A 23335-nucleotide genomic window follows, 5' to 3' on the forward strand; every position below is an offset into this window, starting at 1 on the left:
CCGCGTGACTGTGCAGGGTAACGGGGGAAACTGGGACAAACTGGGATAAACTGGGATAAATTGAGATGTACCTGGGCAGCACTGGGCCATACTGGGATGGGCACTGGGCCATACTGGGATGTACTGGGATGTACTGGGGCAGCACTGGGCCATACTGGGCAGCACTGGGATGGGTACTGGGATGTACTGGGGCAGCACTGGGCCATACTGGGGTGCACTGGGATGTACTGGGAGGTACCGGGATGTACTGGGATGTACTGGGAGGCACTGGGCCATACTGGGATGTACTGGGATGTTCTGGGATTTCTCGGTCCCCAGCGGCGCCGTACTGGCTGCGCCGGCCGCAGAGCGGGATGGGATGTACTGGGATGTACTGGGGCAGCACTGGGCCATACTGGGATGGGCACTGGGCCATACTGGGAGGCACTGGGATGCACTGGGATTTCTCGTCCCCAGTGGTGCCGTACTGGCTGCGCCGGCCGCAGAGCGGGATGGGATGTACTGGGATGTACTGGGATGTACTGGGGCAGCACTGGGCCATACTGGGCAGTACTGGGATGGGCACTGGGAGGCACTGGGCCATACTGGGATGTACTGGGGCAGCACTGGGCCATACTGGGCAGTACTGGGATGGGCACTGGGATGCACTGGGATGCACTGGGATGTACTGGGATGGGCCCTGGGCCATACTGGGAGGCACTGGGATGCACTGGGATTTCTCGTCCCAGCGGCGCCGTACTGGCTGCGCCGGCCGCAGAGCGGCGTGTTCGGGCCCGGCGAGACGGCGCGCCTGGACTGCCAGGTGGGCGGCAAACCCCGGCCCCGCCTCAGCTGGAGCATCAACGGCGTCCCCATCGAGGGTAGGGGGCTTCGGGGGGCTTCGGGGGGATCTGGGGGGGGATCTGGGGGGGTTTGGGGGGCTCGCGGGGGGCTGGAGAGGGGATTTGGGGGGTTGGGAAGGGGGATGGGGAGGGGATTTGGGGATTTTGGGAGGTTTGGGGGGCTGGGGAGGGAATTTGAGGGGCTCGGGGGGCTGGAGAGGGGATTTGGGGGATTTTGGTGTCCCTGGGTTCATTTTAGATGTCCCCAGGATTGGTTTTGGTGTCACCAGGGCTGATTTTGGTGTCCCTGGACGGGATTTTGGTGTCCCCAGGGATGATTTTGGTGTCCCCAGGGCTGGTTTTGGTGTCCCCAGGGCTGATTTTGGTATCTCAAATGGGTTTTGGTGTCCCTGGATGGGATTTTGGTGTCCCCAGGAATGATTTTGGTGTCCCCTGGGCTGGTTTTGGTGTCCCCAGGGATGATTTTGGTATCTCAAATGGATTTTTTGTCCCCGCAGAGCTGCCGGCCTCGGGGCGCCGCGCTCTCCGGGACGGGGCGCTGATCCTGTCCCTGGGTGGGATTTTGGTGTCCCTGGATGGGATTTTGGTGTCCCCAGGGATAATTTTGGTGTCCCTGGATGGGTTTTGGTGTCCCTGGGTGGATTTTGGTGTCCCCAGGGATGATTTTGGCATCTCTGGATGGATTTTTTGTCCCCGCAGAGCTGCCGGCCTCGGGGCGCCGCGCTCTCCGGGACGGGGCGCTGATCCTGTCCCTGGGTGGGATTTTGGTGTCCCTGGATGGGATTTTGGTGTCCCCAGGGATAATTTTGGTGTCCCTGGATGGGTTTTGGTGTCCCTGGATGGGATTTTGGTGTCCCCAGGGATGATTTTGGTGTCCCTGGATGGGTTTTGGTGTCCCCAGGATTGGTTTTGGTATCTCAAATGGGTTTTGGTGTCCCTGGACGGGATTTTGGTGTCCCCAGGGATGATTTTGGTGTCCCCAGGGCTGGTTTTGGTGTCCCCAGGGCTGATTTTGGTGTCCCTGGGTGGTTTTTGATGTCCCTGGATGGGATTTTGGTGTCCCCAGGGCTGATTTTGGTGTCCCTGGATGGGTTTTGGTGTCCCTGGATGGGTTTTGGTGTCCCCAGGGCTGATTTTGGTGTCCCTGGATGGGATTTTGGTGTCCCTGGATGGGATTTTGGTGTCCCTGGGTGGATTTTGGTGTCCCCAGGGATGATTTTGGCATCTCTGGATGGATTTTCTGTCCCCGCAGAGCTGCCGGCCTCGGGGCGCCGCGCTCTCCAGGACGGGGCGCTGATCCTGTCCCTGGGTGGGATTTTGGTGTCCCTGGATGGGATTTTGGTGTCCCCAGGGATAATTTTGGTGTCCCCAGGGATAATTTTGGTGTCCCTGGATGGGTTTTGGTGTCCCTGGATGGGATTTTGGTGTCCCTGGATGGGATTTTGGTGTCCCCAGGGATAATTTTGGTGTCCCTGGATGGGTTTTGGTGTCCCTGGGTGGATTTTGGTGTCCCCAGGGATAATTTTGGCATCTCTGGATGGATTTTTTGTCCCCGCAGAGCTGCCGGCCTCGGGGCGCCGCGCTCTCCGGGACGGGGCGCTGATCCTGTCCCTGGGTGGATTTTGGTGTCCCTGGGTGGGATTTTGGTGTCCCCAGGGATAATTTTGGTGTCCCCAGGGATAATTTTGGCATCTCTGGATGGATTTTTTGTCCCCGCAGAGCTGCCGGCCTCGGGGCGCCGCGCTCTCCGGGACGGGGCGCTGATCCTGTCCCTGGATGGGATTTTGGTGTCCCTGGATGGGATTTTGGTGTCCCCAGGGATAATTTTGGTGTCCCTGGATGGGTTTTGGTGTCCCCAGGGATAATTTTGGTGTCCCTGGATGGGTTTTGGTGTCCCTGGATGGGATTTTGGTGTCCCCAGGGATAATTTTGGCATCTCTGGATGGATTTTTTGTCCCCGCAGAGCTGCCGGCCTCGGGGCGCCGCGCTCTCCGGGACGGGGCGCTGATCCTGTCCCGCCTGGAGCCCAACGACTCCATGGTGGCCCAGTGCGAGGCCAGCAACAGCCACGGGCGGCTCCTGGCCAACGCCTTCGTCTACGTCGTGGGTGCGTCACCCCAAAAGCCCCAAAATCTGCTCAGTGTCCCCCCAAAATCTGATCAGTATCCCCCCAAAATCTGCTCAGTATCCCCCCACCAAACCCCCCCAAATCTGTTCAGTGTCCCCCAAAAATCTGCTCAGTGTCCCCCCAAAAGCTGCTCAATGTCCCCCCACCAAACCCCCCAAAATCTGATCAGTATCCCCCCAAAATCTGCTCAGTATCCCCCCACCAAACCCCCCCAAATCTGTTCAGTGTCCCCCAAAAATCTGCTCAGTGTCCCCCCAAAATCTGCTCAGTGTCCCCCCACCAAACCCCCCCAAATCTGTTCAGTGTCCCCCAAACATCTGCTCAGTGTCCCCCAAAATCTGCTCAGTGTCCCCCCCAAAATCTGCTCAGTGTCCCCCCCGAAAACCCCCAAAAATCTGCTCAGTGTCCCCCCCAAATCTGCTCAGTATCCCTCCAAAATCTTCTCAATATCCCCCCCAAAATCTCCTCCATATCCCCCAAAATCTGCTCAGTATCCCCCCCAAAACCCCCCAAAATCTGCTCAGTCCCCCATAGGACCCCTGGGACCTCCCCAGAAATGGATTTTGGGATCCTGGGGATGGATTTTGGGATCCTGGGGACAGATTTTGGGACCCCAGGGATGAATTTTGGGGTCCCGGGGATGGATTTTGGGGTCGGGGGGGTCCCTGACCTCCCAGTCCCCCCAGAGCTGCCGGTGCAGATCCCTGGGTGCGGATTTTGAGTCCCAGGGATGAATTTTGGGATCCCAGGGATGGATTTTGGGATCCCAGGGATGAATTTTGGGATCCCGGGGATGGATTTTGAGTCCCAGGGATGGATTTTGGGATCCCAGGGATGGATTTTGGGATCCCAGGGATGAATTTTGGGATCCCGGGGATGGATTTTGGGATCCCAGGGATGAATTTTGGGATCCCAGGGATGGATTTTGGGATCCCAGGGATGGATTTTGAGTCCCAGGGATGAATTTTGGGACCCCAGGGATGGATTTTGGGACCCCAGGGATGGATTTTGGGATCCCAGGGATGGATTTTGGGATCCCAGGGATGAATTTTGGGATCCCGGGGATGGATTTTGGGATCCCAGGGATGGATTTTGGGATCCCAGGGATGGATTTTGGGATCCCAGGGATGGATTTTGAGTCCCAGGGATGAATTTTGGGACCCCAGGGATGGATTTTGGGACCCCAGGGATGGATTTTGGGATCCCAGGGATGGATTTTGGGATCCCAGGGATGAATTTTGGGATCCCGGGGATGGATTTTGGGATCCCAGGGATGGATTTTGGGGTCCCGGGGATGGATTTTGAGTCCCAGGGATGTATTTTGGGACCCCAGGGATGGATTTTGGGATCCCAGGGATGGATTTTGTGTCCCAGGGATGGATTTTGGGGTCCCGGGGATGGATTTTGGGGTCCCGGGGATGGATTTTGGGGTCGGGGGGATCCCTGACCCCTAAGCCCCCCCAGAGCTGCCGGTGCAGATCCCTGGGTGCGGATTTTGAGTCCCAGGGATGAATTTTGGGATCCCAGGGATGGATTTTGAGTCCCAGGGATGAATTTTGGGGTCCCAGGGATGGATTTTGAGTCCCAGGGATGGATTTTGAGTCCCAGGGATGGATTTTGGGATCCCAGGGATGGATTTTGGGATCCCGGGAATGGATTTTGGGATCCCAGGGATGAATTTTGGGATCCCAGGGATGGATTTTGGGGTCCCAGGGATGGATTTTGAGTCCCAGGGATGAATTTTGGGATCCCAGGGATGGATTTTGTGTCCCAGGGATGGATTTTGGGATCCCAGGGATGGATTTTGGGGTCCCAGGGATGGATTTTGGGATCCCGGGGATGGATTTTGGGATCCCAGGGATGAATTTTGGGATCCCAGGGATGGATTTTGGGGTCCCAGGGATGGATTTTGAGTCCCAGGGATGAATTTTGGGATCCCAGGGATGGATTTTGTGTCCCAGGGATGAATTTTGGGATCCCAGGGATGGATTTTGGGATCCCAGGGATGGATTTTGGGATCCCAGGGATGGATTTTGGGGTCCCGGGGATGGATTTTGGGATCCTGGGGATGGATTTTGGGATCCTGGGGATGGATTTTGGGATCCCAGGGATGGATTTTGGGATCCCAGGGATGAATTTTGGGATCCCAGGGATGGATTTTGGGATCCCAGGGATGGATTTTGTGATCCCAGGGATGGATTTTGGGATCCTGGGGATGGATTTTGGGGTCGGGGGGGTCCCTGACCTCCCAGTCCCCCCAGAGCTGCCGGTGCAGATCCTGACGCCGGACTCGGCGCTCTACGCCGTGGTGGAGAACCAAACGGCGTTCCTGCACTGCCGGGCCTTCGGCGCGCCCGCGCCCGCCGTGGAGTGGTGAGAGCCCCGAACCCCCAAATCAGGACCCCCAAATCTGATCAATCCTCCCAATCTGATCAGGACCCCCAAATCTGATCAGTCCCCCAAAATCTGATCAATCCCCCCCAAATCTGATCAGTCCCCCGAAATCTGATCAATCCCCCCAAATCTGATCAATCCCCCCCAATCTGATCAGTCCCACTGAGGACCCCCCAAACCTCCCCAAAACCCGCTGAGGACCCCCCAAACCCCCCCAAAACCCACTGGGGACCCCCCCAAAACCTGCTGAGGACCCCCCCAAACCTCCCCAAAACCCACTGAGGACCCCCCAAACCTCCCCAAAACCCACTGGGGACCCCCCCCAAACCCACTGAGGACCCCCAAAACCCACTGAGGACCCCCCCAAACCCCCCCAAAACCCACTGAGGACCCCCCCAAACCCCCCCAAAACCCACTGAGGACCCCCCCAAACCTCCCCAAAACCCACTGGGGACCCCCCAAACCTCCCCAAAACCCACTGCGGACCCCCCAAACCTCCCCAAAACCCACTGTGGACCCCCCAAAACCCACTGATGACCCCCCAAACCCGCTGAGGACCCCCCAAACCCCCCCAAAACCCACTGGGGACCCCCCAAACCTCCCCAAAACCCACTGGGAACCCCCCAAAACCCACTGAGGACCCCCCAAACCTCCCCAAAACCCACTGAGGACCCCCCAAACCCCCCCAAAACCCACTGAGGACCCCCCAAACCTCCCCAAAACCCACTGAGGACCCCCCAAACCCCCCCAAAACCCACTGGGGACCCCGAAAACCCACTGGGGACCCCCCAAAGCCCCCCAAAACCCACTGGGGACCCCCCAAAACCCGCTGAGGACCCCCCCAAACCTCCCCAAAACCCACTGGGAACCCCCCAAAACCCACTGAGGACCCCCCAAACCCCCCCAAAACCCACTGGGGACCCCCCAAAACCCACTGAGGACCCCCAAAAGCCACCGAGCCCCCCAACCGTGCGCAGGCTGAGCCCGGCGCTGGAGCCGGCCCTGCAGGACGATCGCGCCTTCGCCTTCACCAACGGCTCGCTGCGGCTGGGCCCGGCGGCGCGGGGGGACGCGGGGGTCTTCACCTGCCGCGCCCGCAACGCCCACAGCAACGCCAGCATCACCGCCCGCCTGGACGTGCGAGGTGAGGGACCCCCGAACCCGGCCGGGACCCCCCCCGAGTTCTGCCAGGGACCCCCGAACCCAGCCCGGGACCCCCGAACCCGGCCAGGACCCCCCCCCGAGTTCTGCCAGGGACCCTTGAACCCGGCCAGGGACCCCCGATTCCTGCCAGGGACCCCTGAACCCCCTGAACCTGGCCCGGGACCCCTGAGCCCAGCCAGGGACCCCCCCGAGTCCAGCCGGGACCCCCAAGTCCAGCCCAGGACCCCCGAGTCCTGCCAGGGACCCCTGAACCCCCTGAGCCTGGCCTGGGACCCCCGAGTCCAGCCAGGACCCCCCAAGTCCAGCCCAGGACCCCCGAGTTCTGCCGGGGACCCCCGAGTCCAGTCAGGGACCCCTGAGCCCAGCCAGGGACCCCCCCCAAGTTCTGTCAGGGACCCCCCGAGTCCAGCCCAGGACCCCTGAGTACAGCCCGGGACCCCTGAACCCCCTGAGCCTGGCCCGGGACCCCCGAACCCAGCCAGGACCCCCCAAGTCCAGCCCAGGACCCCCTAGTCCAGCCCGGGACCCCTGAGCCTGGCCAGGGACCCCCCCTAAGTTCTGCCAGGGACCCCTGAACCCAGCCAGGGACCCCTGAACCCCCTGAACCTGGCCCGGGACCCCCAAGTCCTGCCAGGGACCCCCAAGTCCTGCCAGGGACCCCTGAACCCAGCCCAGGACCCCCCCCAAGCCTGGCCAAGGTTTCCTGAGCCTTTCCAGAACCCCACAAATACCCCCCAGACCCCTCCAGGACCCCCCAGACCCCTCCAGGACCCTCAAAACCCCTCCAGGACCCCACAAATGCCCCCCAAATCCCCCCAAACCCCTCCAGGACCCCCCCCAGACCCCCAAATCACCCCGTTGCCCCCCACCCAGAGGCCACCCGGATCGAGGTGCCCCCTCAGAGCCTTCCAGAAGTCCACAAATCCCCCCCAGACCCCTCCAGATCCCCCCAAGACCCCTCCAGGACCCCCCCAGACCCCTCCAGGACCCCCCCAAACCCTCCTGGAACCCCCCAAATCCCCCCAAAATCCCTCCAGGACCCCCCCCAGACCCCCAAATCACCCCGCTGCCCCCCACCCAGCGGCCACCCGGATCGAGGTGCCCCCTCAGAGCCTTCCAGAACTCCACAGATCCCCCCCAGACCCCTCCAGGACCCCACAAATGCCCCCCAAAACCCCTCCAAGACCCCCCCCCAGACCTCACCAGACCCCTCCAGGAACCCCCCAAGAACCCTCCAGGACCCTCAAAGTCCCTCCAGGACCCCCCAAATCCCCCCCAAATCCCCCCAAACCCCTCCAGGACCCCCCCAGACCCCTCCAGGACCCCTCCAAACCCCTCCAGGACCCCCCCAGACCCCCAAATCACCCCGCTGCCCCCCACCCAGCGGCCACCCGGATCGAGGTGCCCCCCCAGAGCGTGACGGCCAAGAAGGGCGAGACCGTGACCTTCACCTGCCGCGCCTCCTTCGACCCCGGCCTGCAGCCCCGGGGGCTGCTCTGGCTGCGGGACGGGAGCCCCGTGCTGGAGAGCCCCGACAGCGACAAGTGAGGGCTCCCGGGGGGATTTGGGGGTCCCGGGGGGGATTTGGGGGTGCCAGGCTGGGTTTGGGGGGGATTTGGGGGTCCCAGGATGGGTTGGTGGGGGGCTGCTCTGGCTGCGGGACGGGAGCCCCGTGCTGGAGAGCCCTGACAGCGACAAGTGAGGGGTCCCGGGGGGATTTGGGGGTCCCGGGGGGGATTTGGGGGTCCCAGGCTGGGTTTGTGGGGGATTTGGGGGTCCCAGGATGGGTTTGTGGGGGATTTGGGGGTCCCAGGATGGGTTGGTGGGGGGCTGCTCTGGCTGCGGGACGGGAGCCCCGTGCTGGAGAGCCCCGACAGCGACAAGTGAGGGCTCCCGGGGGGATTTGGGGGTCCCGGGGGGGATTTGGGGGTCCCAGGATGGTTTAGGGGGGATTTGGGGGTCCCAGGCTGGGTTTGGGGATCCCAGGATGGGTTTTGGGGGGGATTTGGGGGTCCCAGGATGGGTTTGGGGGGGATTTGGGGGTCCCAGGTTGGGTTTGGGGGGGATTTGGGGGTCCCAGGATGGGTTTGGGGGGGATTTGGGGGGTCCTGACAGGGTCTGGGGGGGGATTTGGGGGTCCCAGGATGGGTTTTGGGGGATTTGGGGGTCCCAGGATGGGTTTGAGAGGGATTTGAGGGGGTTGTAGGAGGGATTTAAGGGGGGGGGTTTGGAGGAGGTTCCCAGCCAGAATTCAGGTTTTTGGGGGTTCCCAGTCAGAATTCAGGTTTTTGGGGAGGTTCCCACCTGGAATTCAGGTTTTTGGGGTGTCCCAGCCGGAATTCAGGTTTTTGGGGAGGTTCCCAGCCAGAATTCAGGTTTTTGGGGAGGTTCCCACCTGGAATTCAGGTTTTTGGGGTGTCCCAGCCGGAATTCAGGTTTCTGGGGGTTCCCAGCCGGAATTCAGGTTTTTGGGGAGGTTCCCAGCCGGAATTCAGGTTTTTGGGGTGTCCCAGCCAGAATTCAGGTTTTTGGGGAGGTTCCCAGCCAGAATTCAGGTTTTTGGGGTGTCCCAGCCGGAATTCAGGTTTCTGGGGGTTCCCAGCCGGGATTTTGGGGTGCCCAGGTTCTCGGTGGCCGGGGACGCGCTGACCGTGGCCGGGGTGGATTACCGGGACCAGGGCCGGTTCCGCTGCCGCGCCTGGACCCGCCTGGACGCCGCCGAGGCCGAGGCCGAGCTCCGGGTCGTGGGTGAGCCCCAAAATCCCCGAGAGACCCCAAATCCCAGAGGGACCCCAAAATCCCTGAGGGACCCCAAATCCCAGAGGGACCCCAAAATCCCTGAGGGACCCCAAATCCCAGAGGGATCCCAAAATCCCCGAGGGGACCCAAAATCCCAGAGGGACCCCAAAATCCCCGAGAGACCCCAAATCCCAGAGGGATCCCAAAATCCAAGAGGGACCCCAAAATCCCAGAGGGACCCCAAAATCCCCGAGGGGACCCAAAATCCCTGAGGGATCCCAAAATCCCCGAGGGGACCCAAAATCCCTGAGGGGACCCAAAATCCCAGAGGGGACCCAAAATCCCAGAGGGATCCCAAATCCCAGAGGGATCCCAAATCCCAGAGGGACCCCAAAATCCCAGAGGGATCCAAAAATCCCTGAGGGATCCCAAATCCCAGAGGGATCCCAAATCCCAGAGGGACCCCAAAATCCCTGAGCAGATCCCAAATCCCCAAGGGGATCCCAAAATCCCAGAGGGATCCAAAAGCCCAGAGGGGACCCCAAAATCCCAGAGGGATCCCAAAATCCAAGAGGGATCCCAAATCCACGAGGGGACCCAAAATCCCCGAGGGGACCCAAAATCCCAGAGGGATCCCAAAATCCCCGAGGGATCCCAAAATCCCCAATGGGACCACAAATCCCCGAGAGGGACCCCAAATCCGGAGGGAACACAAATCCCAGAGGGGACCCCAAAATCCCTGAGGGATCCCAAAATCTGACAGGGATCCCAAATCCGGGAGGGATTCCAAAATCCCAGAGGGATCCCAAAATACCAGAGGGGACCCCAAAATCCCAGAGGGATCCCAAATCCGAGAGGGATCCCAAAATCCCAGAGAGATCCCAAAATCCCTGAGGGATCCCAAAATCCAAGAGAGATCCCAAATCCATGAGCGGATCCCAAATCCCAGAGGGATCCCAAATCCCCAAGGGGATCCCAAAATCCCAGAGGGGACCCCAAAATCCCTGAGGGATCCCAAAATCCCCAATGGGACCACAAATCCCCGAGAGGGACCCCAAATCCGGAGGGAACACAAATCCCAGAGGGGACCCCAAAATCCCTGAGCAGATCCCAAATCCCCGAGGGGATCCCAAATCCGAGAGGGACCCCCCAAATCCACGAGGGGACCCCAAAATCCTTGAGGGGACCCAAAATCCTTGAGGGGATCCCAAAATCCGAGAGGGACCCCAAATCTCCGAGGGGATCTCAAAACCTGCCAGGAGACCCCAAATCCCTGAGGGGACCCGAAATCCCTGAGGGATCCCAAAATCTGACAGGGATCCCAAAATCCCAGAGGGATCCCAAAATCCCAGAGGGATCCCAAAATCTGACAGGGATCCCAAATCTGAGAGGGATCCCAAAATCCCAGAGGGACCCCAAAATCCCAGAGGGGACCCCAAAATCCCAGAGGGATCCCAAAATCCAAGAGGGATCCCAAAATCCTTGAGGGGACCCAAAATCCCAGAGGGACCCCAAATCTCCAAGGGGATCCCAAAACCTGCCAGGAGACCCCAAATCCCTGAGGGGACCCCAAATCCCAGAGGGATCCCAAAATCCCAGAGGGATCCCAAATCCGAGAGGGATCCCAAAATCCCTGAGGGATCCCAAATCCCTGAGCGGATCCCAAATCCCTGAGGGACCCCAAAATCCCTGAGGGATCCCAAAATCCCAGAGGGATCCCAAATCCGAGAGGGATCCCAAATCCCAGAGGGACCCCAAAATCCCTGAGGGATCCCAAAATCCCAGAGGGATCCCAAATCCCAGAGGGATCCCAAAATCTGACAGGGACCCCAAATCCGAGAGGGATCCCAAATCCCAGAGGGATCCCAAATCTGAGAGGGGACCCCAAATCCACGAGAAGAATCCCAAATCCACGAGGGGACCCCAAAATCCCAGAGGGATCCCAAAATCCCAGAGGGATCCCAAAATCCCCGAGGGATCCCAAATCCCCAAGGGGATCCCAAAATCCCAGAGGGATCCCAAAATCTGAAAGGGATCCCAAATCCCTGAGTGGATCCCAAATCCCAGAGGGACCCCAAAATCCCTGAGCAGATCCCAAATCCCCAAGGGGATTCCCAAATCCCAGAGGGATCCCAAATCCCTGAGCAGATCCCAAAATCCCTGAGCGGATCCCAAATCCCAGAGGGATCCAAAATCCCAGAGGGACCCCAAATCTGAGAGGGGATCCCAAAATTCTTGAGGGGACCCGAAATCCAAAAGGGACCCCAAATCCCAGAGGGGACCCTGAAATTCGTGAGGAGACCCCAGAATCCACCAGGGGACCCCGAAATCCAAGAGGGAACTCCAGAATTTGTGAGGGGACCCCAAAATCTGAGAGGGGACCCCAAAATCTGAGAGGGGACCCCAAAATCCGAGAGGGGACCACGAACACCGAGAGGGGACCCTAAAAACTGTGAGGGGACCCCGAAACCCGTGAGGAGACCCTGAAATCCGGGAGGAGGCCCCAAAAACCCCAAATTCCCCATTATTTCACCATTTTTTCCCCTATTTATTCCCCATTAATTCCCCATTTCCCCCCCAATTTTTCCCCAATTTCCCCCAATTTTTCCCCATAATTTTTCCCGTTTTTTCCCTTTAATTTCCCATTATTTTCCTCATTAATTCCTGATTATCACCCCGTTAATTCCTCATTAATTTCCCCATTAATTCCCCATTTTCCCCCCAATTTTTCCCCTATTTTCCCCAATTTCCCCCATAATTTCCCCCCAATTTCCCTCATAATTTCCCCCAATTTTTCCCCAATTTCCCCCCAATTTACCTCCATTTTCACCCCAATTTTTCCCCAATTCCCCCCCAATTTTCCCCATTAATTCCCCAATTTCCCCCCAATTTTTGCCCTATTTTGCTCTATTTCCCCCATAATTTCCCCCCAATTTCCCTCATAATTTTCCCCCAAATTTCTCCAATTTCCCCCATTTTTTCCCCAATTTCCCCCATAATTTCCCCCATTTTCCCCCCAATTCCCCCCGTTTTTTCCCCCATAATTTCCCCATTTTTCCCCAATTTCCCCCATTCCCCATCCCGCCGTCGCTCCGGTGTGCGCAGGCCGGCCGGGCCCCGTGCGGGACCTGCAGGTGCTGGAGGTGGGCGAGCGGCAGGTCCGGCTCAGCTGGAGCCCGGGCGAGGAGCACAACAGCCCCGTGGAGAGTGAGGGCGGCATTCGGGGAATTCGGGAAATTGGGGGGATTCGGGGGGTCCTGGGGGTCTGGAGTGGGAATTTGGGGGGATTCGGGGGGATTTGAGGAAATTTGGGGGGTCCTGGGGGTCTGGAGTGGGAATTTGGGGAAATCTGGGGGGTCCTGGGGGTCTGGAGTGGGAATTTGGGGGGTCCTGGGGGTCTGGAGTGGGAATTTGGGGGGGCACGGGGAAATTTGGGGGGATTCGGGGGGTCCTGAGGGGTCTGGAGTGGGAATTTGGGGGGTCCTGGGGGGTCTGGAGTGGGAATTTGGGGGGATTTGGGGGGTCCTGGGGGTCTGGAGTGGGAATTTGGGGAAACCTGGGGGGTCCTGGGGGTCTGGAGTGGGAATGTGGGGGGTCCTGGGGGTCTGGAGTGGGAATTTGGGGGGATTCGGGGGGTCCTGGGGGTCTGGAGTGGGAATTTGGGGGGATTCGGGGGGTCTAGGGGGGTCCTGGGGGTCTGGAGTGGGAATTTGGGGAAATCTGGGGGGTCCTGGCGGGTCTGGAGTGGGAATTTGGGGAAATCTGGGGGGTCCTGGGGGTCTGGAGTGGGAATTTGGGGGGATTCGGGGGGTCCTGGGGGTCTGGAGTGGGAATTTGGGGAAATCTGGGGGGTCCTGAGGGGTCCTGAGGGGTCTGGAGTGGGAATTTGGGGGGATTTGGGGAAATTTGGGGGTCTGGAGTGGGAATTTGGGGAAATTTGGGGGGTCCTGAGGGGTCCTGAAGTGTCTGGAGTGCGAATTTGGGGGGGTTTGGGGAAATTTGGGGGGATTCGGGGGGTCCTGGGGGGTCCTGGGGGTCTGGAGTGGGAATTTGGGGGGATTCGGGGGGATTTGAGGAAATTTGGGGGGTCCTGGGGGTCTGGAGTGGGAATTTGGGGGGATTCGGGGGGATTTGAGGAAATTTGGGGGGTCCTGGGGGTCTGGAGTGGGAATTTGGGGGGATTCGGGGGGTCCTGGGGGTCTGGAGTGGGAATTTGGGGCTCCTTGGGTGTTTGGGGTGGGAATTTGGGGGGTCTCAGCAGCTCTGGAGTGGGAATTTGAGGAATTTTGGGGAATTTGGGAGGGTCTGGGGGGGAATTTTGGGGGGGGTCTAGGGGGAAAAGGGTGGGGATTTGGGGAAATTTGGGGGGATTTTTGGTTATTTTTTGGCATATTTTTAACCCTTTCCTCCCCGCAGAGTTCGTGGTGGAGCAGGAGGAGGGATTTTTTTGGGGATTTTGTCCATTTTTCTCTATTTTTAACCCTTTTTTAACCCTTTCCTCCCCGCAGAGTTCATAGTGGAGCAGGAGGAGGGATTTTTTTGGGGGATTTTGCCTATTTTTCTCTATTTTTAACCCTTTTTTAACCCTTTTTTCCCCGCAGAGTTCGTGGTGGAGCAGGAGGAGGGATTTTTTGGGGGATTTTGCCTATTTTTGTCCATTTTTAACCCTTTTTAACCCTTTTTTCCCCGCAGAGTTCGTGGTGGAGCAGGAGGAGGGCATCTTCTCGCCGGGCCGCTTCGTGGAGCTGCTGACGGTGCCGGCGGCGCGGCCGTGGGCGCCGCTGCCGCTCTCGCCCTACGGCCGCTACCGGTTCCGCGTCGTGGCCGTCAACGGGCTCGGGCGCGGCGAGCCCAGCGCGCCCAGCGCCGCCGTCAGCACCGCCGCGGCGGGTGAGAGCCAAAAAATACCCAAATCAGCCCCAAAATCACAGGAAATTCAAAATAGCCGGTAAAATACCAAAAAAATCCTGTGAAATACCTCAAAATCCCGGCCGGTGAGAGCAAAAATAGCCAAATCAGCCCCAAAATCACAGTAAATCCAAAAATAGCCGGTAAAATACCAAAAAAATTTCGGCTGGTGAGACCAAAAATACTGAAATGATCCCCGGAATAAATGGAAAAAATAAATCGCATTAAATGCCAAAAGATAATCCCGTAAAATTAAAAAAAAAATCACGTTGAATTTTAAAAAAAAGCCGTGTTAAATTAAAGAAAAATGACGTTAAATTTAAAAAAAAAAATCGTGTTAAATTAAAGAACAATCAGGTTAAATTAAAAAAAAAAATTAACGTTAAATTAAAAAAAAGCCCGTTAAATACCAAAAAAAAAATCCCATTAAATATCCCAAAACCCCGGCCAGTGAGTGAGCCCAGAACACCCAAAATACCAAAAATTAACCCCAAAATATCCTACAGATCCCAAAAAGGGATTTTTGGGGGGTCCTGGGGAATTTTGGGGGGTCCCGGGGGAATTCTGGGGGGTCCCTGGGGGATTTTTTGGGGGGATTTTTGGGGGGTCTCGGGAATTTTTTTGGGGGGTCCCTGGGGGATTTTTTGGGGGGGGTCCTGATGGATTTTTTTGGGGGGTCCCGATGGATTTTTGGGGGGGAGTTTTGGGGGGTCCCTGGGGGATTTTTTGGGGGTATTTTGGCAGGGTCCCGTTGGATTTTTTTGGGGGGGTCCCGATGGATTTTTTGGGGGGATTTTTGGGGGGTCCCTGGGGGATTTTTTGGGGGGTCCCTGGGGGATTTTTTGGGGGGGATTTTTGGGGGGTCCCTGGGGATTTTTTGGGGGGGTCCCTATGGATTTTTGGGGGGGATTTTTGGGGGGTCCCTGGGGGATTTTTTGGGGGGGTCCCGATGGATTTTTGGGGGGATATTTTGGGGGTCCCGGGGGTTTTTTGGGGGGTCCCTGGGGGATTTTTTTGGGGGGTATTTTGGGGGTCCCGGGGGGGTTTTTGGGGGGATTTTTTGGGGGTCCCGGGGGGTTTTTGGGGTGCCTGAGCCTTTCCCCGCAGCCCCCGAGCGGTACCCGATGGGGGTGAAGGGGGAGGGGAACGAGACCAACAACCTGGTGATCACCTGGCAGGTACGGGGGGCCGGGGTTTTGGGGGGCCCGGGGTTTTGGGGGGTCCTGGGGGGGGTTTGGGGGGTCCTGGGGGGGTTCGGGGGGTCCTGGGGGGATTTTGGGGGGTCCTGGGTGGGTTCAGGTGGGTCCTGGGGGGATTTTGGGGGCATTTTGGGGGGTCCTGGGGGGGTTTTGGGGGGTCCTGGGGGGGGTTCGGGGGGTCCTGGGGGTGTTTTGGGGGCATTTTGGGGGGCTCTGGGGGGATTTTGGGGGGTCCTGGGTGGGTTTGGGGGCTCCTGGGGGTGTTTTGGGGGGTCCTGGGTGGGTTCAGGGGGGTCCTGGGGGGATTTTGGGGGGTCCTGGGTGGGTTCAGGGGGGTCCTGGGGGTGTTTTGGGGGCATTTTGGGGGGTCCTGGGGGGATTTTGGGGGGTCCTGGGTGGGTTCGGGGGGTCCTGGGGGGATTTTGGGGGTCCTGGGGGGATTTTGGGGGGTCCTGGGGGGGTTCGGGGGGTCTTGGGGGTGTTTTGGGGGCATTTTGGGGGGTCCTGGGGGGATTTTGGGGAGTCCTGGGGGGTTTTGGGGGGTCCTGTGTGGGTTCGGGGGGTCTCGGGGGGTTTCTGGGCGCTCCTGAGGGGATTTTTGGGGGGGTCCTGGTGGATTTTGGGGGGTCTTGGGGGGATTTTGGGGGGTCCTGGTGGATTTTGGGGCTCCTGGGGGGATTTTGTGGGGTCCTGGGGGGACTTGGGAGGGATTTTGGGGTTCAGGGTTGGTTTATGGGGTTCAGGGCTTTATTTAGGATTTGGGTGGATTTTTGGGGTTCAGGCTGGTTTTTGGATTGCATTTTTGGGGTTCAGGCTGGTTTTTGGGGTGTATTTTCAGGGTTCAGGCTGGTTTTTGGGGTTCAGGCTGATTTTTGGGGTGGATTTTCGGGGTTCAGGCTGATTTTTGGGGTTCAGGGCTGGTTTTTGGGGTTCAGGCTGTTTTTTGGGGTGGATTTTCGGGGTTCAGGCTGGTTTTTGGGGTTCAGGCTGATTTTTGGGGTGGATTTTCGGGGTTCAGGCTGATTTTTGGGGTGCTGTCCCCCCCAGCCGCTGCCCCCCGGGGACTGGAACGCCCCCCAGCTCCAGTACCGGGTGCAGTGGCCGGGGTGGGATTTGGGGTGGATTTCTGGGGTGGATTTTCGGGGTTCAGGCTGGTTTTTGGGGTTCAGGGCTGGTTTTTGGGGTGGATTTTCGGGGTTCAGGCTGGTTTTTGGGGTTCAGGGCTGGTTTTTGGGGTGGATTTTCGGGGTTCAGGCTGGTTTTTGGGGTTCAGGCTCATTTTTGGGGTGCTGTCCCCCCCAGCCGCTGCCCCCCGGGGACTGGAACGCCCCCCAGCTCCAGTACCGGGTGCAGTGACCGGGGCGGGGTTCAGGCTGGTTTTTGGGGTGGATTTTCGGGGTTCAGGCTGGTTTTTGGGGTTCAGGCTGATTTTTGGGTTGGATTTTCGGGGTTCAGTCTGATTTTTGGGGTGCTGTCCCCCCCAGCCGCTGCCCCCCGGGGACTGGAACGCCCCCCAGCTCCAGTACCGGGTGCAGTGACCGGGGCAGGTTCAGGGCTGGTTTTTGGGGTTCAGGCTGGTTTTTGGGGTTCAGGCTGATTTTTGGGGTGCTGTCCCCCCCAGCCGCTGCCCCCCGCGGACTGGAACGCCCCCCAGCTCCAGTACCGGGTGCAGTGACCGGGGCAGGTTCAGGGCTGGTTTTTGGGGTTCAGGCTGGTTTTTGGGGTGGATTTTCAGGGTTCAGGCTGATTTTTGGGTTGGATTTTCGGGGTTCAGTCTGATTTTTGGGGTGCTGTCCCCCCCAGCCGCTGCCCCCGGGGACTGGAACGCCCCCCAGCTCCAGTACCGGGTGCAGTGACCGGGGCAGGTTCAGGGCTGGTTTTTGGGGTTCAGGCTGGTTTTTGGGGTTCAGGCTGATTTTTGGGGGTCTCTCCCCCAGCCCCTGCCCCCCGGGGACTGGAACGCCCCCCAGCTCCAGTACCGGGTGCAGTGACCAGGGCAGGGTTCAGGCTGGTTTTTGGGGTTCAGGCTGGTTTTTGGGGTTCAGGCTGGTTTTTGGGGTGGATTTTCGGGGTTCAGTCTGATTTTTGGGGTGCTGTCCCCCCCAGCCGCTGCCCCCCGGGGACTGGAACGCCCCCCAGCTCCAGTACCGGGTGCAGTGACCGGGGCAGGGTTCAGGCTGGTTTTTGGGGTTCAGGCTGGTTTTTGGGGTGGATTTTCGGGGTTCAGGCTGGTTTTTGGGGTTCAGGCTGATTTTTGGGGTGCTGTCCCCCCCAGCCGCTGCCCCCCGGGGACTGGAACGCCCCCCAGCTCCAGTACCGGGTGCAGTGACCATGGCGGGGTTCAGGCTGGTTTTTGGGGTTCAGGCTGGTTTTTGGGTTGGATTTTCGGGGTTCAGGCTGGTTTTTGGGGTTCAGTCTGATTTTTGGGGTGCTGTCCCCCCAGCCGCTGCCCCCCGGGGACTGGAACGCCCCCCAGCTCCAGTACCGGGTGCAGTGACCGGGGCGGGGTTCAGGCTGGTTTTTGGGGTTCAGGCTGGTTTTTGGGGTTCAGGCTGGTTTTTGGGTTGGATTTTCGGGGTCCAGGCTGGTTTTTGGGTTGGATTTTCGGGGTTCAGTCTGATTTTTGGGGGTCTCTCCCCCAGCCGCTGCCCCCCGGGGACTGGAATGCCCCCCAGCTCCAGTACCGGGTGCAGTGGCCAGGGCGGGGTTCAGGCTGGTTTTTGGGGTTCAGTCTGATTTTTTGGGGTGCTGTCCCCCCCAGCCGCTGCCCCCCGGGGACTGGAACGCCCCCCAGCTCCAGTACCGGGTGCAGTGGCCAGGGCGGGGTTCAGGCTGGTTTTTGGGGTTCAGTCTGATTTTTTGGGGTGCTGTCCCCCCCAGCCGCTGCCCCCCGGGGACTGGAACGCCCCCCAGCTCCAGTACCGGGTGCAGTGACCGGGGCAGGGTTCAGGCTGGTTTTTGGGGTTCAGGCTGGGTTTTGGGGTGGATTTTCGGGGTTCAGGCTGATTTTTGGGGTGCTGTCCCCCCCAGCCGCTGCCCCCCGGGGACTGGAACGCCCCCCAGCTCCAGTACCGGGTGCAGTGGCGGCCGCTGGAGCCGGGCCGGGGCCGCTGGGCCGAGGCCACGGTCGGGGGTCCCCCCCTGGTGGTCCGGGACACCCCAACTTTCAGCCCCTTCGAGATCCGGGTCCAGGCGCTCAACGAGGCCGGGAAGGGCCCCGAGCCCCCCGTGGTCATCGGCTACTCCGGGGAGGACCGTGAGTGCGGGGGGACCCCGAAAATCCCCAAATTGGGGGGTGGGGGAGCTCGAATCGGGGGGATTTCGGGGGGAAATGGGGGAAATGCCAAATTTGGGGGGGGTGAGAGACCCCAAATTGGGGTGGTGAGAGACCCCAAATTGGTGGGGGAGAAATGGGGGGGAAATTGGGGAAAATCCCAAATTTGGGATGGTGGGAGACCCCAAATTGGGGTGGTGGGAGAAATGGGGGGGAAAATGGGGAAAATCCCAAATTTGGGGGGATGAGAGACCCCAAATTGGGGTGGTGGGAGATCCAAAATTGGGGTGGTGGGGGGGAAATGGGGGGAAATGGGGGAAATGCCAAATTTGGGGGCGGGTGAGAGACCCCAAATTGGGGTGGTGGGGGCGAAATGGGGGGAAATTGGTGAAAATCCCAAATTTGGGGGGTCTGAGAGACCCAAAATTGGGGTGGTGGGGGAAAATGGGGGGGAAATTGGGGAAAATCACAAATTTGGGGTGGTGGAGACCCCAAATTGGGGTGGTGGGGGAGAAATGGGGGGAAATTGGGGGAAATGCCAAATTTTGGGGGGCTGAGAGACCCCAAATTGGGGTGGTGGTGGAGAAATGGGGGGAGATCCCAAATTTGGGGGGCTGAGAGACCCCAAATTGGTGGTGGGGGGAAATCCCAAATTTGGAGTGGTGGGAGAGCCCAAGGCAGATGGGACCCCAAATTTGGGAATTTCGGGAGCTCCAAGGTGGGGGTGGAACCCCAAATTTGGGAATTTTGGGAGATCCAAGGTGGGGGTGGGACCCCAAATTTGGGAATTTCGGGACAGCCAGGTGGGGGTGGAACCCCAAATTTGGGAATTTCGGGAGCTCCAAGGTGGGGGTGGAACCCCAAATCTGGGCTTGGCCCCAAACCCGGGGCTGCATTTTGGGGTCGAATCCCCATTTTGGGGGGTCACAGCGCCCTGATTTTCGGGGGGATTTTGAGGGGGGGTTCCCTCTTTTTGGGGGGTCCTGAACCGACCCCCCGACCCCCCCAGTGCCGCTGGTGTACCCCGAAAATGTGGGGGTGGAGATCCTGAACAGCACCAGCGTGCGCGTCTCCTGGAGCCTGGGCGGCGCCGCGCGTGACCTGCGGGGCCACCTGCGGGGCTACCGGGTGAGGCCCCAAAATTCCCAAAATTCACCAAAATTCCCCAAATCCCCCAAAATTCACCAAAATTCACCAAATCCCAACGGGAATCCCCCGAAATCCCAACGGGAATCCCCCGAAGTTCTGCAGGGAAACCCCAAAATCCCAACGGGAATCCCCGAAATCCCAACGGGAATCCCCGAAATCCCAACGGGAATTCCCCGAAATCCCAACGGGAATCCCCAAAATCCCAACGGGAATCCCCCGAAATTCTGCCCAAAATTTCCCAAATCCCAACGGGAATCCCCCGAAATTCTGCAGGGAAACCCCAAAATCCCAACGGGAATCCCCAAAATCCTGCCCAAAATTCACCAAATCCCAACGGGAATCCCCAGAATCCCAACGGGAATCCCCCGAAATTCTGTAGGGAAACCCCAAAATCCTGCAGGGAAACCCCAAAATTCTGCCCAAAATTCACCAAATCCCAACGGGAATCCCCAAAATCCCAACGGGAATCCCCAAAATCCTGCCCAAAATTCACCAAATCCCAACGGGAATCCCCGAAATCCCAACGGGAATCCCCGAAATCCCAACGGGAATTCCCCGAAATTCTGTAGGGAAACCCCAAAACCGTGCCTGGAATTCCAAAATCCTGCAGGGAAACCCAAAATCCCAACGGGAATTCGTGAAATTCCAACAGGAATCCCCAAAATCCTGCAGGGAAACCCCAAAATCCTGAGTTTTGGGGCAGTTCTGGGGGGGGAATTTTTTGGGGGGGTTTTAGGGCATTTGGGGGGGGGGGTTGGGTGGGTTGTGGGGCAATTTTTGGGTGGATTTTGGGGCATTTTTTAGGTGGGTTTTGGGGCATTTTTTGGGTGGGTTTTGGGGTAATTGTTGGGTGGATTTTGGGGCAGTTCTGGGGGGTTTTGGGGCATTTTTGGGTGGTTTTTGGGATATTTTGGGTTTGCTGACCCCCCTCTTCCCACAGGTGCTCTACTGGCACGAGGGCAGTTCTGGGGGGTTTGGGGTCATTTTTTGGGATATTTTTGGGATATTTTTGGGATATTTTGGGGTTGCTGACCCCCCTCCTCCCACAGGTGCTCTACTGGCACGAGGGCTGGGTGGGCAGTTCTGGGGGGTTTGGGGTCATTTTTTGGGATATTTTTGGGATATTTTTGGGTGGATTTTTGGGTGTTTTTTGGGATGTTTTGGGGTGTATTTTTTGGGATATTTTTGGGATATTTTTGGGTGCATTTTGGGGTGTTTTTTGGGATATTTTGGGGTTCCTGACCCCCCTCCTCCCGCAGGTGCTCTACTGGCACGAGGGCTGGCTGGGGGGTTTGGGGTCATTTTTTGGGATATTTTTGGGTGGATTTTTGGGTGTTTTTTGGGATGTTTTGGGGTCATTTTTTGGGATATTTTTGGGATATTTTTGGGATATTTTGGGGTTGCTGACCCCCCTCCTCCCCTACAGGTGCTCTACTGGCACGAGGGCAGTTCTGGGGGGTTTGGGGTCATTTTTTGGGATATTTTTGGGTGGATTTTTGGGTGTTTTTTGGGATGTTTTGGGGTGTATTTTTTGGGATATTTTTGGGATATTTTTGGGATATTTTTGGGATATTTTGGGGTTCCTGACCCCCCTCCTCCCGCAGGTGCTCTACTGGCACGAGGGCAGGTCTGGGGGGTTTGGGGTCATTTTTTGGGATATTTTTGGGATATTTTTGGGATATTTTGGGGTTGCTGACCCCCCTCTTCCCACAGGTGCTCTACTGGCACGAGGGCTGGCTGGGGGGTTTGGGGTCATTTTTTGGGATATTTTTGGGTGGATTTTTGGGTGTTTTTTGGGATGTTTTGGGGTGTATTTTTTGGGATATTTTTGGGATATTTTTGGGATATTTTGGGGTTCCTGACCCCACTCCTCCCCTACAGGTGCTCTACTGGCACGAGGGCTGGCTGGGGGGTTTGGGGTCATTTTTTGGGATATTTTTGGGTGGATTTTTGGGTGTTTTTTGGGATGTTTTGGGGTGTATTTTTTGGGATATTTTTGGGATATTTTTGGGATATTTTGGGGTTGCTGACCCCCCTCTTCCCGCAGGTGCTCTACTGGCACGAGGGCAGTTCTGGGGAGTTTGGGGTCATTTTTTGGGATATTTTTGGGATATTTTGGGGTTCCTGACCCCCCTCTTCCCACAGGTGCTCTACTGGCACGAGGGCAGTTCTGGGAGGTTTGGGGTCATTTTTTGGGGTATTTCTGGGTGGATTTTTGGGTGTTTTTTGGGTGGATTTTGGGGTTCCTGACCCCCCTCCTCCCGCAGGTGCTCTACTGGCACGAGGGCTGGGTGTGGGGTTTTGGGGTCATTTTTGGGATATTTCTGGGTGGATTTTTGGGATATTTTTGGGATATTTTTGGGATATTTTGGGGTTCCTGACCCCCTCCTCCCGCAGGTGCTCTACTGGCACGAGGGCTGGCTGGGGGAGCGCTCCCGGCGCCAGACCCCCCCCCCCGGGACCCCCGAGCCCCCCGGGCCGCCGGGGGTGCTGACGGTGCCGGGCGAGGCCAGCGGGGCGGTTTTGGGGGGGCTGCACCCCTGGAGCCGCTACCGGCTGCAGGTGCTGGTGTTCAACGGGCGGGGGGCCGGACCCCCCAGCGCCGAGATCCACTTCCACACCCCCGAGGGAGGTGAGACCCCCGGAAAGGGGAGAGGGACCCCAAAAAAGGGGGAGAGGGACCCCGGAAAGGGGGAGAGGGACCCCAAAAGGGGAGAGGGACCCCGGAAAGGGGGAGAGGGACCCCAAAAATGGGGGAGAGGGACCCCAGAAAGGGGAGAGGGACCCCGGAAAGGGGAGAGGGACCCCGGAAAGGGGAGAGGGACCCCGGAAAGGGGGAGAGGGACCCCAAAAATGGGGGAGAGGGACCCCGGAAAGGGGGAGAGGGACCCCGGAAAGGGGGAGAGGGACACCGAAAAGGGGAGAGGGACCCCAAAAATGGGGGAGAGGGACCCCCAGAGGGGGAGAGGGACCCCAAAAAGGGGGAGTGGGACCCCGAAAAGGGGAGAGGGACCCCAAAAAGGGGAGAGGGACCCCGGAAAGGGGAGAGGGACCCCCAAAGGGGGAGAGGGACCCCCAAAGGGGGAGAGGGTCCCAAAAAGGGGGAGAGGGACCCCGAAAGGGGAGAGGGACCCCGAAAGGGGGAGAGGGACCCCGAAAGGGGGAGAGGGACCCCGGAAAGGGGAGAGGGACCCCGGAAAGGGGGAGAGGGACCCCAAAAGGGGGAGAGGGACCCCAGAAAGGGGAGAGGGACCCCGGAAAGGGGAATTGGAACCCAAAAAGGGGAATTGGAACACAAAAATGGGAATTGGGATCTCAAAAATGGGAATTAGGACCCCGAAAAGGGGGAGAGGGACCCCAGAAAGGGGAGAGGGACCCCGGAAAGGGGGAGAGGGACCCCAAAAAGGGGGAGAGGGACCCCAGTGGGGGACTGGGACCCCAAAAAGGGGAATTGGGACCCCCAGAGGGGGAGAGGGACCCCAAAAAGGGGGAGAAGGACGCCAAAAAGGGGAATTGGAACCCAAAAAGGGGAATTGGG

General features: G+C 58.7%; 1 protein-coding gene across 1 annotated transcript in view; it reads left to right on the forward strand.

Moving 5' to 3' along the window:
- The window catches only part of L1CAM (L1 cell adhesion molecule), a 55663-nt gene that overhangs the window by 18037 nt on the left and 14291 nt on the right, over window positions 1-23335 (forward strand). Inside the window, exons 10-21 of the mRNA XM_077789650.1 lie at window positions 729-860; window positions 2806-2949; window positions 5232-5343; window positions 6342-6508; window positions 7913-8072; window positions 9152-9276; window positions 12373-12474; window positions 13960-14157; window positions 15283-15353; window positions 18405-18630; window positions 19658-19776; window positions 22195-22429. Coding sequence (XP_077645776.1) covers window positions 729-860; window positions 2806-2949; window positions 5232-5343; window positions 6342-6508; window positions 7913-8072; window positions 9152-9276; window positions 12373-12474; window positions 13960-14157; window positions 15283-15353; window positions 18405-18630; window positions 19658-19776; window positions 22195-22429 — 1791 coding nt within the window. The remainder of the gene's footprint in view (window positions 1-728; window positions 861-2805; window positions 2950-5231; window positions 5344-6341; window positions 6509-7912; window positions 8073-9151; window positions 9277-12372; window positions 12475-13959; window positions 14158-15282; window positions 15354-18404; window positions 18631-19657; window positions 19777-22194; window positions 22430-23335) is intronic.

This window comes from Lonchura striata, chromosome 36 (genome assembly GCF_046129695.1).
Source record: "Lonchura striata isolate bLonStr1 chromosome 36, bLonStr1.mat, whole genome shotgun sequence".
NCBI lineage: Eukaryota > Metazoa > Chordata > Aves > Passeriformes > Estrildidae > Lonchura > Lonchura striata.